Source organism: Akebia trifoliata, chromosome 3 (assembly GCF_017979445.1).
Source record: "Akebia trifoliata isolate Shusen 1 chromosome 3, ASM1797944v1, whole genome shotgun sequence".
Classification (NCBI taxonomy): Eukaryota; Viridiplantae; Streptophyta; class Magnoliopsida; order Ranunculales; family Lardizabalaceae; genus Akebia; species Akebia trifoliata.
In genome coordinates this window covers 50,306,612-50,319,361 of record NC_141377.1, presented here as the reverse complement: position 1 = coordinate 50,319,361, position 12,750 = coordinate 50,306,612, and the positions used below count along the sequence as shown (strand labels likewise).

At 33.5% G+C, this 12,750-nt stretch overlaps 1 protein-coding gene and 1 long non-coding RNA gene across 4 annotated transcripts; one reads left to right on the top strand and one right to left on the bottom strand.

The window, feature by feature from the left end:
* Window positions 1-1,288: 1,288 nt before the first annotated feature.
* LOC147407725 (transcription factor DIVARICATA-like) lies at window positions 1,289-4,288 on the bottom strand. Its single transcript, XM_086432855.1, has 2 exons — window positions 3,837-4,288; window positions 1,289-2,168 (listed from the first exon to the last, which is right to left on the bottom strand). The coding sequence occupies exons 1-2, from the start codon at window positions 4,232-4,234 to the stop codon at window positions 1,586-1,588; spliced, it is 981 nt and encodes a 326-aa protein (XP_086288981.1). The 5' UTR covers window positions 4,235-4,288; the 3' UTR covers window positions 1,289-1,585.
* A 5,531-nt stretch (window positions 4,289-9,819) lies between these two features.
* On the top strand, window positions 9,820-12,133 carry LOC147407724 (uncharacterized). 3 transcript variants are annotated; one of them, XR_015176864.1, is made up of 6 exons: window positions 9,820-10,420; window positions 10,498-10,546; window positions 10,658-10,677; window positions 11,109-11,174; window positions 11,743-11,819; window positions 11,935-12,133. It is a non-coding gene; the product is annotated as an uncharacterized LOC147407724 (long non-coding RNA). The 3 variants fall into 3 exon arrangements; XR_015176865.1 differs by lacking the exons at window positions 10,498-10,546; window positions 10,658-10,677; XR_015176863.1 differs by having other exon boundaries at window positions 9,820-10,865.
* Window positions 12,134-12,750: the final 617 nt, after the last annotated feature.

Genomic DNA, 12,750 nt, shown 5'->3' with positions numbered 1-12,750 from the left:
CGACTCTTATTTTTTGCCATAATTAAATAATTTTATTTTTTTACCTTTTAAACCCAACAAACTGGGCCTGGAGTGTGGAGATATACCGTAGGGGTGTCAATGGGTACCCATTTATCACTAATTTTTCTTTTATGAACTCATACTTAGGTAGAAAAAGATGAAAATATATACAAACTATGTCTCGATAAGTACCTTAGTAGGCTTTGATAATCAGTGCATGTTACATGTCAATGCTACGTGCTTTAGGTGTTAGTGGTGACTAATTCACCCTTTCTACCTATCTTGACAATGTAGCGCTGCCACCTTAAATGTTATCAAAGTGAAGTGACAATGCCAACTGGTTAGCTTCTCATGCCATATAGGCCTTCCATCTTCTAAACCCCCCTTAGTTGGAAGCCACCTATTTAGGTAAATTGTGCCTTGTGGCAAGGGTTTGATTCATATTGCAGATTACCTATATTTGTGTTAATGTTTGGTTGAGATCAAGTGCTCAACAAATAGAGACTAATAATTGGCATTTGCAACTATGTGACACATCTACACCACATATCCTATGTAAGGACATCTTGTATTAATATCGCATATAATCGCTTTGTCGATGATATTTTCAAGTAGTCACATATTCTCACTCCTCTCTAAAAAGACTTGTATATGCATATGAACATATGTTTGAAAAGAGTTGATTTTCTAATTATTTACCAAAAAGAATAAATAAGAGTCATTCTAAAATCGTGAGAGAATAGCATTAGGATATTCCCACCCAAGTTATTTTCTTCGGGTGTTAGTTTAGAGAATACTTTCATGTCAAGATGGGAAAATCATTTTCTTAAGGTAAACTATTTTCCCATGATACGTGTGAATTTTATTTCTTAGGAAATTATTTTTAAATATCTATGTAGTCTGTAGCTTGGTTCAAGTGGATGTGAGTTCTTTCAACCATATTTACAGTTGGGTAATACATTTGCATACACCATATGCCCTTATTCACATAGTGGACATTTGAAATTAAGAAATTTGATCAATTTATGGTTGGGGCTCTAAAATAATCTTTTTCTTTAGTTAATTTGAGCTTAGTTGAAGTCAAATAATGTGGTCAATCTGTTGGTTTGATTTTGATGCCAGTACCAATATCAATGGAAATACAAAGTAATTAATTAATTTATGAAATATCAAAGGCACCATTAAACTTGATGGAATAATTTTGGACAAACAAAAAAAGTTTAGCATCTCATTTATAACAACATAACACATTTTTTTATTTTCCTTCTAAGACAAAATCTAATTGTTGTTTTATGTATCACCATTTTCAACATTTGATCATTTAATTTGTATGCAAACTAGGTTTTACATATAGATATGGTGTAAGGCATCTCACTTGTACATATTGCATTATGACATGCCCTCTATTCCTCTAAAACAGATACATAAAACATAACCCTAATACAAGACAACACAAGGACACCCAAAAAAAAAACAGACAACACAACGAAAGCAACAGATAGATGAAGAACATTATTTGAGCTGAAGACAAAAGGAACAAAGAAATCCAAGACCTCTTCTTCATCTATATCTCTATCTCCCCACTTTAAGGTGAATCCCTTGCAAGGTCGGGAGGGTATAGGGTGTAAGAATCAGGATGCGGGTCACTCATCAAGTCGTCCAATGGAAAGTCACTATTCAAACTGTTTAGTAGATCGTTCATGCATGCTTCATCCAAATCATACAAGGCAGGTTGACTTAAGGAAGGGGCATCAACTGTTGTAGAGCTTGTAGTTGAAGGCATAGTTGATGAGCCAAACTTGCTATGAACCATAGATCCTTCCATGGGGTAGTAATCCACGGGCGGTGGAGCAATAGGGGGAGAAGGGGGAAAGGGAGAGGGCGCAATAGGTTTGTATTTGGTGCTTGTAGGCATCACGAATTTCACCTTAGGGATAATAGGTTTGGGATTGGTGCTTGTAGGCGTTGTTGGTTTCGTCTTAGGGTTGACAGTTTGAATATCAAGTACGCTAGATTGATGCTTGCCCCTCGGTCCTTGATTTTTGAGACGGTTGAAGTACTTTTGTGCATGACTTGCAACTTGGGTTGAGCTCCTAGTTTTGACAAAGTACCTTGCAATGCTCCTCCAATCACCCTTTCCATACTTTTCCAATCCCATAAGAAACAACCTACGAAGATTTTTTTTTAAAATGGATCTAATATAAAATGAAATAAATAAGATCTAACAATGATGATGTACAAAAATCCAACACTAAGATTGATTTCATAAACAGACCTAATTAAAAATTGTCTAAAATGGAGCTTGTATTCCAAAAGAGAGAACTTTGAGAGCAATAACAAGCATTCTTAAAGAATAAGATAAATATTTGAAGAGAAATGAAAGAAAACAAAGAGTACGATATTACATGTTTGAATCAATTTCTCCGCAAGAAATCAAACTCCACCTTCACACTTGAACCTAGAGAGAGAGAGAGAGAGAGAGAGAGAGGGAGATTGATTTTTGTGTAGTGAGACTCAAGGGAGCCGATTGAATTGGATCCATTAGAATTTTTATTTATAGAAAAATGTATGCAAAATCACAAAATAACAGTATTTGAGATTAATTAAGAGGGATAAATGTTTATCAAAGGTGTGTTGGCAGGAAAACAAAGAAAGGAGGAAGAAAATGAAGATCAGAATCCATTAAAATAATAAGTCTAGTACTCTTCACTTTCCATAAAAAAAACATAGATTTTATACATAAAAAAAGATAAAACGAATAATAACTCAACTATCATCGAATAGAGAATTGTAAATCAACCAAAATAGAAATAGAAATGAGCTTTTTCCCATCCAAAATGAAAAAAGAAAAAAGAAAGAGAGGAAGTCTTGATCATAGACGTCAAAGACCTAATAAAAAAAAGAAAATAATTTTTTTTTATATAAAAGACCCTAGAATCTCCAAAACATGCAAACCCATATATATATATATATATATATATATATATATATGGGTAGAGGCCTTTTAACAAAATCCTAGACAATATTCTAGACAAAGTTTTGTCTTATATGGACTAAAAATTTCAGAATAGACTGATTTTTTGCGAAGATGATCTCTATAGTCAGTAGATCATCCTCACAAAAAATCAACCAATTCTGAAACTTTTAACCACATGAAAAGTGATTACAAACTAACAGTAAAGATTGATGGTTCACAATTCTTCATCTTATAAACTAGGGTTAGAAATTTCAAAATTGACTAAATTTTTGTGAGGATGATTTTCTCATCATAGAGATCATCCTCACAAAAATCAGCCCATTCTGAAATTTTTATCCCATATAAGACAAAATGCTTTGTCTAGACTGTTGTCTAGGATTTTGTCAAAAGAATGCCACCCTATATATATGGAAAATGTTCGGCACCCTACTATTTGCCCCACGTTTTGCCCTACGTGTTTTGTCCTACATGGGTTAGAAGTTTTGGAATGGGCAGATTTTTGGTGAGGATGATCTCTATGGTGAGAAGATCATCCTCACCAAAAATCAGCTCATTCCGAAACTTCTAATCCCATGTTTACAAGTTGAAGAATCGTGGACCGTCCATTTTTTGTAAATCATTTTTGATGGGGTTAGAAGTTTCAGAATAGGCTGATTTTTGGTGAGGGTGGAGATCATCCTCACCAAAAATCAGCCAATTCCAAAACTTCTAACCCATGTAGGACAAAACACATAGGGTAAATAGTAGGGTTCATATATATATGATACTAAGCCTCAATAACAACCTTACTATGAAGGAAAAAAATATATAGAAAAATCAAAGAGAAATAAAGGATCACAATAAAACCCTAAAACCAAACCTGTGTTCTTCTTCAGTCCAGAAAACCCCCTTTTTCTGAGAAGGCATCGTCGAGCTTTTCTCTAATGTAGACCACTTCATGGTCAGCTCCTCCGAGTTCTCGTTGAGCTTCTTGTCATCAACGTACTCGAGTATCGGATAATTGCCTGAGTTGATATTTGCAATGTCATCAACTAGAGCTTTGTAGTGTTTTGCAATTTCTTCAATGGTTTTTCCAGGCACTCTTGACGCGATTTTTTCAAACAAGTCTAGTCCCTCAAGATTGAACTCTGCTATAACATTCTCAAATAGCTTGTTTTCTTGCCAAGTCCACTCACTGAGTTGAGAAGGTAAGCAAGAAGATGTAGGAGGAAGAACAACTGAAGGAGGAGGGGGAAGAGGAGAAGGTAAGGGTTCCATTGCTTATGAAGTAGGGACAAAGGCAGTGAGTGATAAAAAACAAATAAAAACTATATGAGAGAGAGAAGAGAATGTTAACTGAGACTGGATGTTACTGAGATGGGGTATTTAAAAGAAAATTGTTCAAATTACCAATATAACCCTTGATAATATAAAATCAGCCAAGAGATTTTTTTTCCATTTTTGTTGAAGTTAAATAGATTTGAAGAAAGTTGGTGTTATTTTGAAGTTACCATTATGGATATTTAAAATGACCAAAATAACCCTCTTTTAAACATGATGATCAATCAAGTAATAAGATGTCACAAACATTGGAAGAGTTTGGACTCTAATATATTGTTCACTTAATAAGTTTTGAGTATTAATAAGTTGACAAAATACAAGTAGTTGGGTCAATAAGAATCAAACTTGAGTCCCTTAGAAATTAGGAAGCACCTTCACCATAACCATTGGGATTATTCAGGGAAAAAGTTGAGTAACACAACATGAAAAAAAGGCCATATTCGACGGCCCAAGGCATCAAAATTTTCATTGTCGATTTTTTTTTTTTGACGGGCTAAAACTATCAAATTAATGGAGGATGAGAGAAATTCGATGGGTTCTAAGCCATCAAATTAGGGAACATAAAAATTTTCAGCCATGGGCTGTCGAAATTCGATTTCTAAAATTCATGGGCCTTGGCTCATCGAATTTTCCTATCAAAAATTTCAATTTTCACATAGTGTAAGTTCTAATCTTGTTGTAGGGGTTCTATGGTCATATATGGTTAGTTTGGTAATTTGAATAATGAAAATGTAAAAATAGTCTGACACACAATATCTGTAAGTTATCGAAAAATCTTGACAAAAGATTTAGTATCTCGTTATTAAAGGCAACAAATTATGGGGAAATTAAATATATAATTTATCGTGTAGCATATTACATGTAAGAAACAACGTCAATTGAAAAACAAAGGACAAAGGACAATTTCAAATAGGTATTTACTTTTTTTTTTTGGATCTAGGGTTTCAACTTAGGCTAATTGGGCGGGTTGGAGGGTAGATATAGGCTCGACTCTAATGGCAGAGCCGTCAACCCAAGCTTAACCAAACCCGAGCATTGAGCTTGAGTTCATGAACCCATGAGCTTCTAAACTCAGGTTGGGCTCCTTAGCTCGATTTATGCTTAGTTTTGGTTGGGTTGGGCTTGTCAAACAAATTTAATTTTGTATTGATTAACAAAGAAAATTTACATCTTAAACAAGAAATACATTAACATAAACAAAAACTTACATCTTTAATAAGAAATAATTAAAAATAATATATATAATTCGACCTGGGTTGCCCGAATCCTCAACCCAAATTAAGATTAGGTTGAGTTATTCTAACCCAGGGTTAACTAATGTTCTACATAATTCGACCCATGCTCGTTGATCGATATTCGAGTTGAACTCAAACTGGCCTACCCAAGTTGAAATCCTATTAGGAAAGACGAGAAGCAGAAGCCCTAAAGACAAATGACTGCAAAATGGTAAAATTTGAACACACATTTGACTGATAAATTATTTTTCACAAATGCTAAAAGTTGAAAGCTTGTTTGAGTTGCTTCTCGAATGTGACTTTCAGCTTTTGCGAGAAGTTAGAAGTGGAAGCTAGAATATTAGAAGAAATAAAAAATTAGGAATTAGGAAATACTACCTAATACAAGAAGCATGGAAAATGCTATCTAAATGCATTCCTAAAAACTATAAAAATGAATTAACAACATTGAAAACTCTAAGGAAATCTACTATTCAAATCGTCTTCTTCCACTCTAAAGATGTTGTCCTCGACACTCCAGTTGTTTGGACATGATAATGATCTACTAGCCAATATTTAATCTTATATTATATTAACCAATTATGAAGTCACATAGGAAAGACATTGTCAAGTTACGAAAACAACCATACCATCACATGAGCTTTTAAGTTGGGAAAATCAATTCTCAACTCATTCTGAAATTTAGCAATAGTTAATACAACAATAGCAAGGGCATCTATCATCCACATTCTAACTAATTAAAACATCATACTTTTGTAATTAGTAACTCAATTAAATGTCAAGGCTAGAATAAAAAATTATAATTGTACCTAAACATAAATTTACTTACATGTATTTATCTAACTTCTAATCCCTTTTTTATTCTCTTTAAATCTTCTATTTAGGAATCTCAATATTTTCCAAATTGTGAAGGAGTTATTGGTCATTTGGATAGGGGTTTTATTGGCACAAAGTATAAGTTAGAAAAGGTAAATTAATATTTTGGAGAGAGTAAATTATTTTTTTATATTGAAAATAGCGACAACACAAGAATCACATGGAAAATGACGATTTAACTAGATTTGTGAATTCGAGGAAAGTCCGTTAGTGACAGATGCTAACGACCTTTGTGGCACGAAACACGAATCTAGTTGCATTGATTTCAACTCGATCTTTATTTGCAGTTGTACTCTCACTGACAATGGGTAAAATTACTAAATGGACCCAACCAATCATGTTATACAGAAAGCCCTCCAATTCATCCTTCAAAACACTAATAGCCTAATTTATTATATATAAATTGGGTCAAAATAAATTTATATGCAGGGTCAAACAAATTTTGATAGGTTAGGACAAGGTCCTACCTAAAAGATAAAATTAGGGCCTTGATCTTGAGCCCACAAAGGTAGAATCAATCAGATTCAAAAATAAAAATAAAAAAATTTAACCTATTACATTTGGATTGGACGAATGCCTAACAAGGTCTAACCTAGCTCGACCAAAGAATAATCAAAATATCTTGTAAAATACCAAGTTTACTCTTGTTAATAAGTGTTTTTCAGTTAGAATAGAGAGTGGATTGTTATTTTGATGAAAAATAACATCAAATGACTTTGAACAAATTCGAAAGATGCATAAATTTAATATTTTATAGCTCATTAGTGTCAGGCTTGACGACACTTTAGTTAGGGCTACTTCAAGATTGGATTAAGGCTCATCCAAGCTCCACCGAACATACCCATTGATAGCACTAGATAGGGCTTGAATGGTTGTAGGAATAAATATCATTAAAACTCCTCATAACAAGTATTATGAGATATAAGGTCTTTCTGATCTTTTATGATCACATTCTTCATTTTGATAGGGTGCCCATCGATTGCACTTTGACGTTTGTGTCATTTTTTTTTTATACACTATTGATTTGAATTATAAAGATTTTCTCTTTTCCTTGGCTCTTTGTATAGTCAATTTGATGTTGCAATATTGAATTAACCTTGTGAAGATGGTTGGTATCCTTATGTGCCACAATCAGGTGATGCTTTCTTTTGTTTATTTTCATTTTGTAAGATCTAATCTGACAATCAGGGGATTACATGACTTTAGGCTATTTGTAGTTAGCTGCAATATCTAAGATTTCACAAGGGCCTTCTTTGCCAAAATTGAGATTTATTCACATGCCCAAAATTTAACGTTTAACCTTAGTCTAGAGCTGGGTTGGCAATGACCCGAAATATACTCGATGATTGAATCGATCCCATCCCGTCCCATCCCAAAAACATGAAAAATAAGATTTTTAGGTCTACCCCAATCTGTTCCGAAAAAAATTTGATCCAAACTTATTTTAATAATAATTTTTTTTATTCTTAATTTCATATAAATACATATTGATAAAACATTTTAGTTTTTATTTTATTTTATTGCCCTCTATATTTATAGCAGGAAAGTAGATTTTTTAAATTTTAAATTTTCTAAATTTTTTTGAACATTGATCATTTGTAAATAAGGCATGTGTTTGGATCAGATCGATTTCGAATTACGGATGAAATGAAACAAATCGGATTTGGTTCACATATTCATTGTTCTATTCGAATCAGGTACATATTTTTTTTAAAAATCAAATCGATATTGGAGTGGTATTGATCTGGTTTCGAACCGATCCGTTGCTAGTCGTAGTCTAGAACAAGTGCTAGTACAAGGTGAGGATCTTTTTTTCTTTTTTTCTTCTTCTTTAGAATTCAATAGGTTTTTAAAGTCATTTTTGAGTTTTAGCCTTTTACTATTAGTTCTGGTACACTTCAAAATTACATTAGGGTGCAGAGCATTTTTTTGAGTGTCATCTATTTCCTTTTATTTTTCCTACTTTGTCACCATTTAGTATAACGTGTTTATATATCATAAGATGGTAAGAAGTGACTGGGTGTGCTCCCCAAGTTGTGATTTCGAATCTCTATATGCCCTCTACCAAAAGGTGGCTACTTAATGGCTTCACAAGAAAGGGTGGGATGGTGCATGTAGTCCAGGGATTAGTCCTATTGGATAAGGTTGGTTTTTGGCCCAATGGACCAAAGGTTGGCATGCTACCAAAAGGATCACCTCATTACAAAAAAAGAACAATTATTCTATAATTTAAAACTAAAAACTTTTAAGAAAGTAAATCTATTTTAATATATAATAGTATTTTAATTGTTACTATGACGTTATTGTAATCTTCTAGTTGTAATAAGCACCAATTTCATTACAATTGTTTTGTTTTCAAAAAGTCTTTAAATTTTAGATTATTTTAGTGAAGAGATACCAATCTCAGGCAAGATTTTACTTTCTCTCCCCAAAAGTTATAAAAGTACTCTCTCTTTAAACTTTATTTATTTTTCAATTTGGATACAGATTCTTCCTTGATGATGTAAGCTCCACAATACTATTTATTCTTTTTTGTTTCCTTGTCAGGGGTATCCCTACACTTCGGGTGAGACTAAACCCACAGTCACACGCACCACCCCCTCGAAAAGTCCTACGTGCAACTGGTTGAGTCGAGGATCAATCGGATCCTCTAGGAACTCATGCAAACACTTGACCTACCCTTCCTAAAGAACTTATCAAGGCTCGGGTTGTCACTTGGGCAACCCCTTGGGTTTAATACTATTTATTCTTAAATGATCGAAACAACCCCATTAGCAATTGGTTGAGTCAAGTGAACAATCTTTATCTTGACTTGTGTCCAATGTCCCCTAAATCTTTTCCTTCATGTTCTTTCTTCCTCTTTTGAACAAATTCTAAATCCATTTATTTGCATCTTATTTTCTTCACTCTCATTTCAAGTTACAAATCTCAAACCATCAATTAATATTGTAAAGAATAAATAATCTTTCATTAATTTTTAATAAACCAAAATTTATGAAGGTATTTCAATTTAATATTTAAAAGTTTTGGATTTCTTGTGCCAAATACTATAATTATCATTTTAAAATATTTTATAATTAGTACCATTTCTTTTCGTCGATTAATGGTGTTATTGGACATTTTACATTGTTCGACATTGTTATTATCTTTCGAAAAAAAAAATTGATGATGAACTATTTCTGTTAAAGTCTAATGGAACACTACTTCAAAAAACACTTTAGATAATATTCTACTTTTTTAAATAGACATCTTTTTTTATAAACATAGATATCTAAATTTTTGAGTGTCATTAGGTTTTGTTATAGACATCGGATTTGAATGAAAATTATGGTTTCTTATAATTAAAAGTTGAGGTGCCAATAGTATAAATGTAAAATAATATAAAAGACAAAAATTAATCTGAAACAGAATTCGTGACCTAATCTTCTCTTTGGAGACTGTAATCGAAGAATCTGAAGCTCTTTTGATGTTTGGCGATCTGGAGTATCTGAGGTTCAAGATGGAGTCCTCGTTATGAAGCTCTTGAAGATCGTTGGGAGAAACTTTTGGCTGAGATCTGGATGTTTTGTGGGTCTTTTGAGCTCTAGATTTTGATTTATGCTTTGGTTTAAGATTTTGAGTATTTTGAAACCTTAAGTGTTGTAGAATCGAAGAACTGGAATGTGGAGGTTCTCTTTAGTCGGTGTTTGAAAATTAGGGCTTGGTTGAAGATGATCTGGACCTGATGAGGCAGAAAGCTATCATCTCCTTTAGCGGAATCGGTTTTGGTTGAATCTCTGAATGAATTTTTACAAATTCGATGGGTTTTTGAGGTTAAAAAAGAGAGGGAAAAGTGAAATTATGGTAGTTTTTGTTCAGAAGGGAGTGGTTGGTCTCTGGTTGGTGCCTCTTCTTCCTGATGTTTTGTTCGATTGTTGAGATTAGCTGCAGATTCTGTTCTGGTGTTTGCTCTTCGTGTAATTTTTGGGCGAATTTGTTTTTCAATCTGCGCAAATGAGGCTCTCTGCATCTGGTTTCGCTCTCTCTTTTTTTTTTTTTTTTACTCTGGATTTGAATAATATCTCAACTTTTTCTGTCTTCTCATTTTAGCATAAACGAATCAAAATCCTCGAAAACCCTAAGCTTGAGCTTCATAACGAGAAAGACTCCATCTTGAACCTCAGACACTCCAGATTGCCAAGACTGAAACATCAAAAGAGCTCCAGATTCTTCGATTACAGTCTCCAAAGAGAAGATTAGGTCACGAACGGTTTCAGAGATTAATTTCAGGTTAGAATGAAGAATTTTCCAGAGCAATTGAAGACTTTTTAGGACTGAAGTTTCCTGGTTTTTTCCACACAAAAATTCTTCTTTTCCTATTTAAATCGAAGATATCTTGCTTTAACCACTCAGGCATCCCAGAGTTGTGACATATACCACATGAATGAAGTAATGAATTTGAGTTTTAATTTCTGAAGGTAAATGCATTGTTGAAGGGATTTAACTTATAACTAGTAAGTCAATTGGGAAAAATCTTTGACATCTTTATAATTAATACTTTCTTAAGGAGAAGACTACAGTTCATTTCTGAAGGAGAGGAACTACTAATGCTGAAGTTTTTTCCATTAATAATTGAATTGCAAACTATGAATATGTTTTGGCATATTTTGCTAAAGAAAGGTATTATATAAAAGTTACTTTTATATGTTGTATTCCTTCAGGCTAAGATAAAATGGGAGCTCTAGGAAATGATTGCAACATCAACTACAAAGGCTCATCCCAAATAGCTAGAGTCAGCTAAATGAATTATTTTCTTTCATTCCAATTTGTTCAAAGCCAAGTCTTCGAACTTTGAGAATGAGTTTATGTCTAATTTTACGAGTCCGACTTTGAAGGAACCCTCCTTGTTACAAGACATGTGGCATTCTTAATTTATTTCACACCCCTTCATTTATTTCCTCTTGTTCTTGTAGCATGCACCTTGAACTTGAAAATTCAAATCATAATTGGTCTTTCTTATATAGTTTTTCTTTTAGTTTGATGGCATGTATCGGTCACATAGTACTCCAAAAGACTTTAATGGCCTTTGATAAAGTATTTTCCTTCAACTCTAAATATATTTGAAAACACGAAAAGTGGAGTAGAAATAAATTAAAGTATAGATTGCACTCTCGCAGCTGGTGCTGAGCAGGCTATTGATTATACTGCAGAGGTATTGGGATCACCTTATGGGTTTGATTTATTTGCCTTTCGCTTGCTTCTTGGATAGAAACCTGGAATAATACTGAACTAAGAAGTTATTTGGTTTACAGGATATTGAATTAGCAATTAAAGGACAATTTGATACTGTTTTAGATACTATAGGTGTAGCAGAAACAGAAAGAGCAGGTATCAACCTTCTGAAGAGAGGTGGCCACTGTGTGACACTGCAGGTAGGACTTAGGAGATGTTGGCATTTTTTGAGTTTTCTCGTTAGGAAATTTCAGATTCTTGTTTCCTGAACGCTCCCATCTGAATGTTTGAAGCTTTGTTCTTCTTTTGTTGTAGGGAGAGGCAGCATCCCTGGCTGATAGATATGGACTTGCTGTTGGGCTTCCTGTGGCTACAGCCATTTTATTGAAGAAACAAATTCAATATCGTTATTCTCATGGAGTAGGTATGAAGATGTGAACATTATTATGTGGAGTTTTATCATTATTCAAACCATAACCTTCCTCAAACATGAAATTATACATTTCTTACTCGATCATAAGGAATGTGATTTGTTCAGCTGACCCTAATTTTTTCGTATAAGGTTTTGACAATGATGTCGAACCTTCCCAAGGAGCTTCGGCATAATTCCTCGTGCTTAGCTGTAACATTAGCTTTGACAACATACCTTGGGAAGGAGAGAATGATCTCACCCTTTCGCTATATCTCCTCCAATTGTAGAAAAATCATACTTTGCTTTTCACTGCTTCGGGTGCAAAATTTCATAGTTTTATCACAATTGGCATCGTTATCTATTTCTCATAAAGTTTATGCAGTATTGCAAGTACGTTGGTTTCCAGTCACCAATGGTAATCTGACTAAAAAAATTTCACTCTCTTTGTACTCGGTCAACGTGTCAAGTGCACATTACCGTAGATCTTTTTCCTATGTATCCCGAAGAAAAAGATCTATGGTTCTATGCACTTGCCACGTCAACTGAGTACAGTCCGAGTGAGAATTTTCGAGTTAGAATATCTCTCTCTCTCTCTCTCTCTCTCTATATATATATATATATATATATATATATATATATACTAAAACTATAGTAAAATACAGCTTTTACAACTAGGCAATCTGATTCCTTCCCTACGTTTATTAAAGCAGATTTGCCTG

Excerpts from the sequence above, each read along its gene's own strand:
- LOC147407725 (XM_086432855.1), bottom strand. The coding sequence starts at position 4,234 with ATGGAACCCTTACCTTCTCCTCTTCCCCCTCCTCCTTCAGTTGTTCTT. Across the intron at positions 2,169-3,836 it reads TGGACTGAAGAAGAACACAG|GTTGTTTCTTATGGGATTGG; the intron begins GTTTGGTTTTAG and ends AAATCTTCGTAG.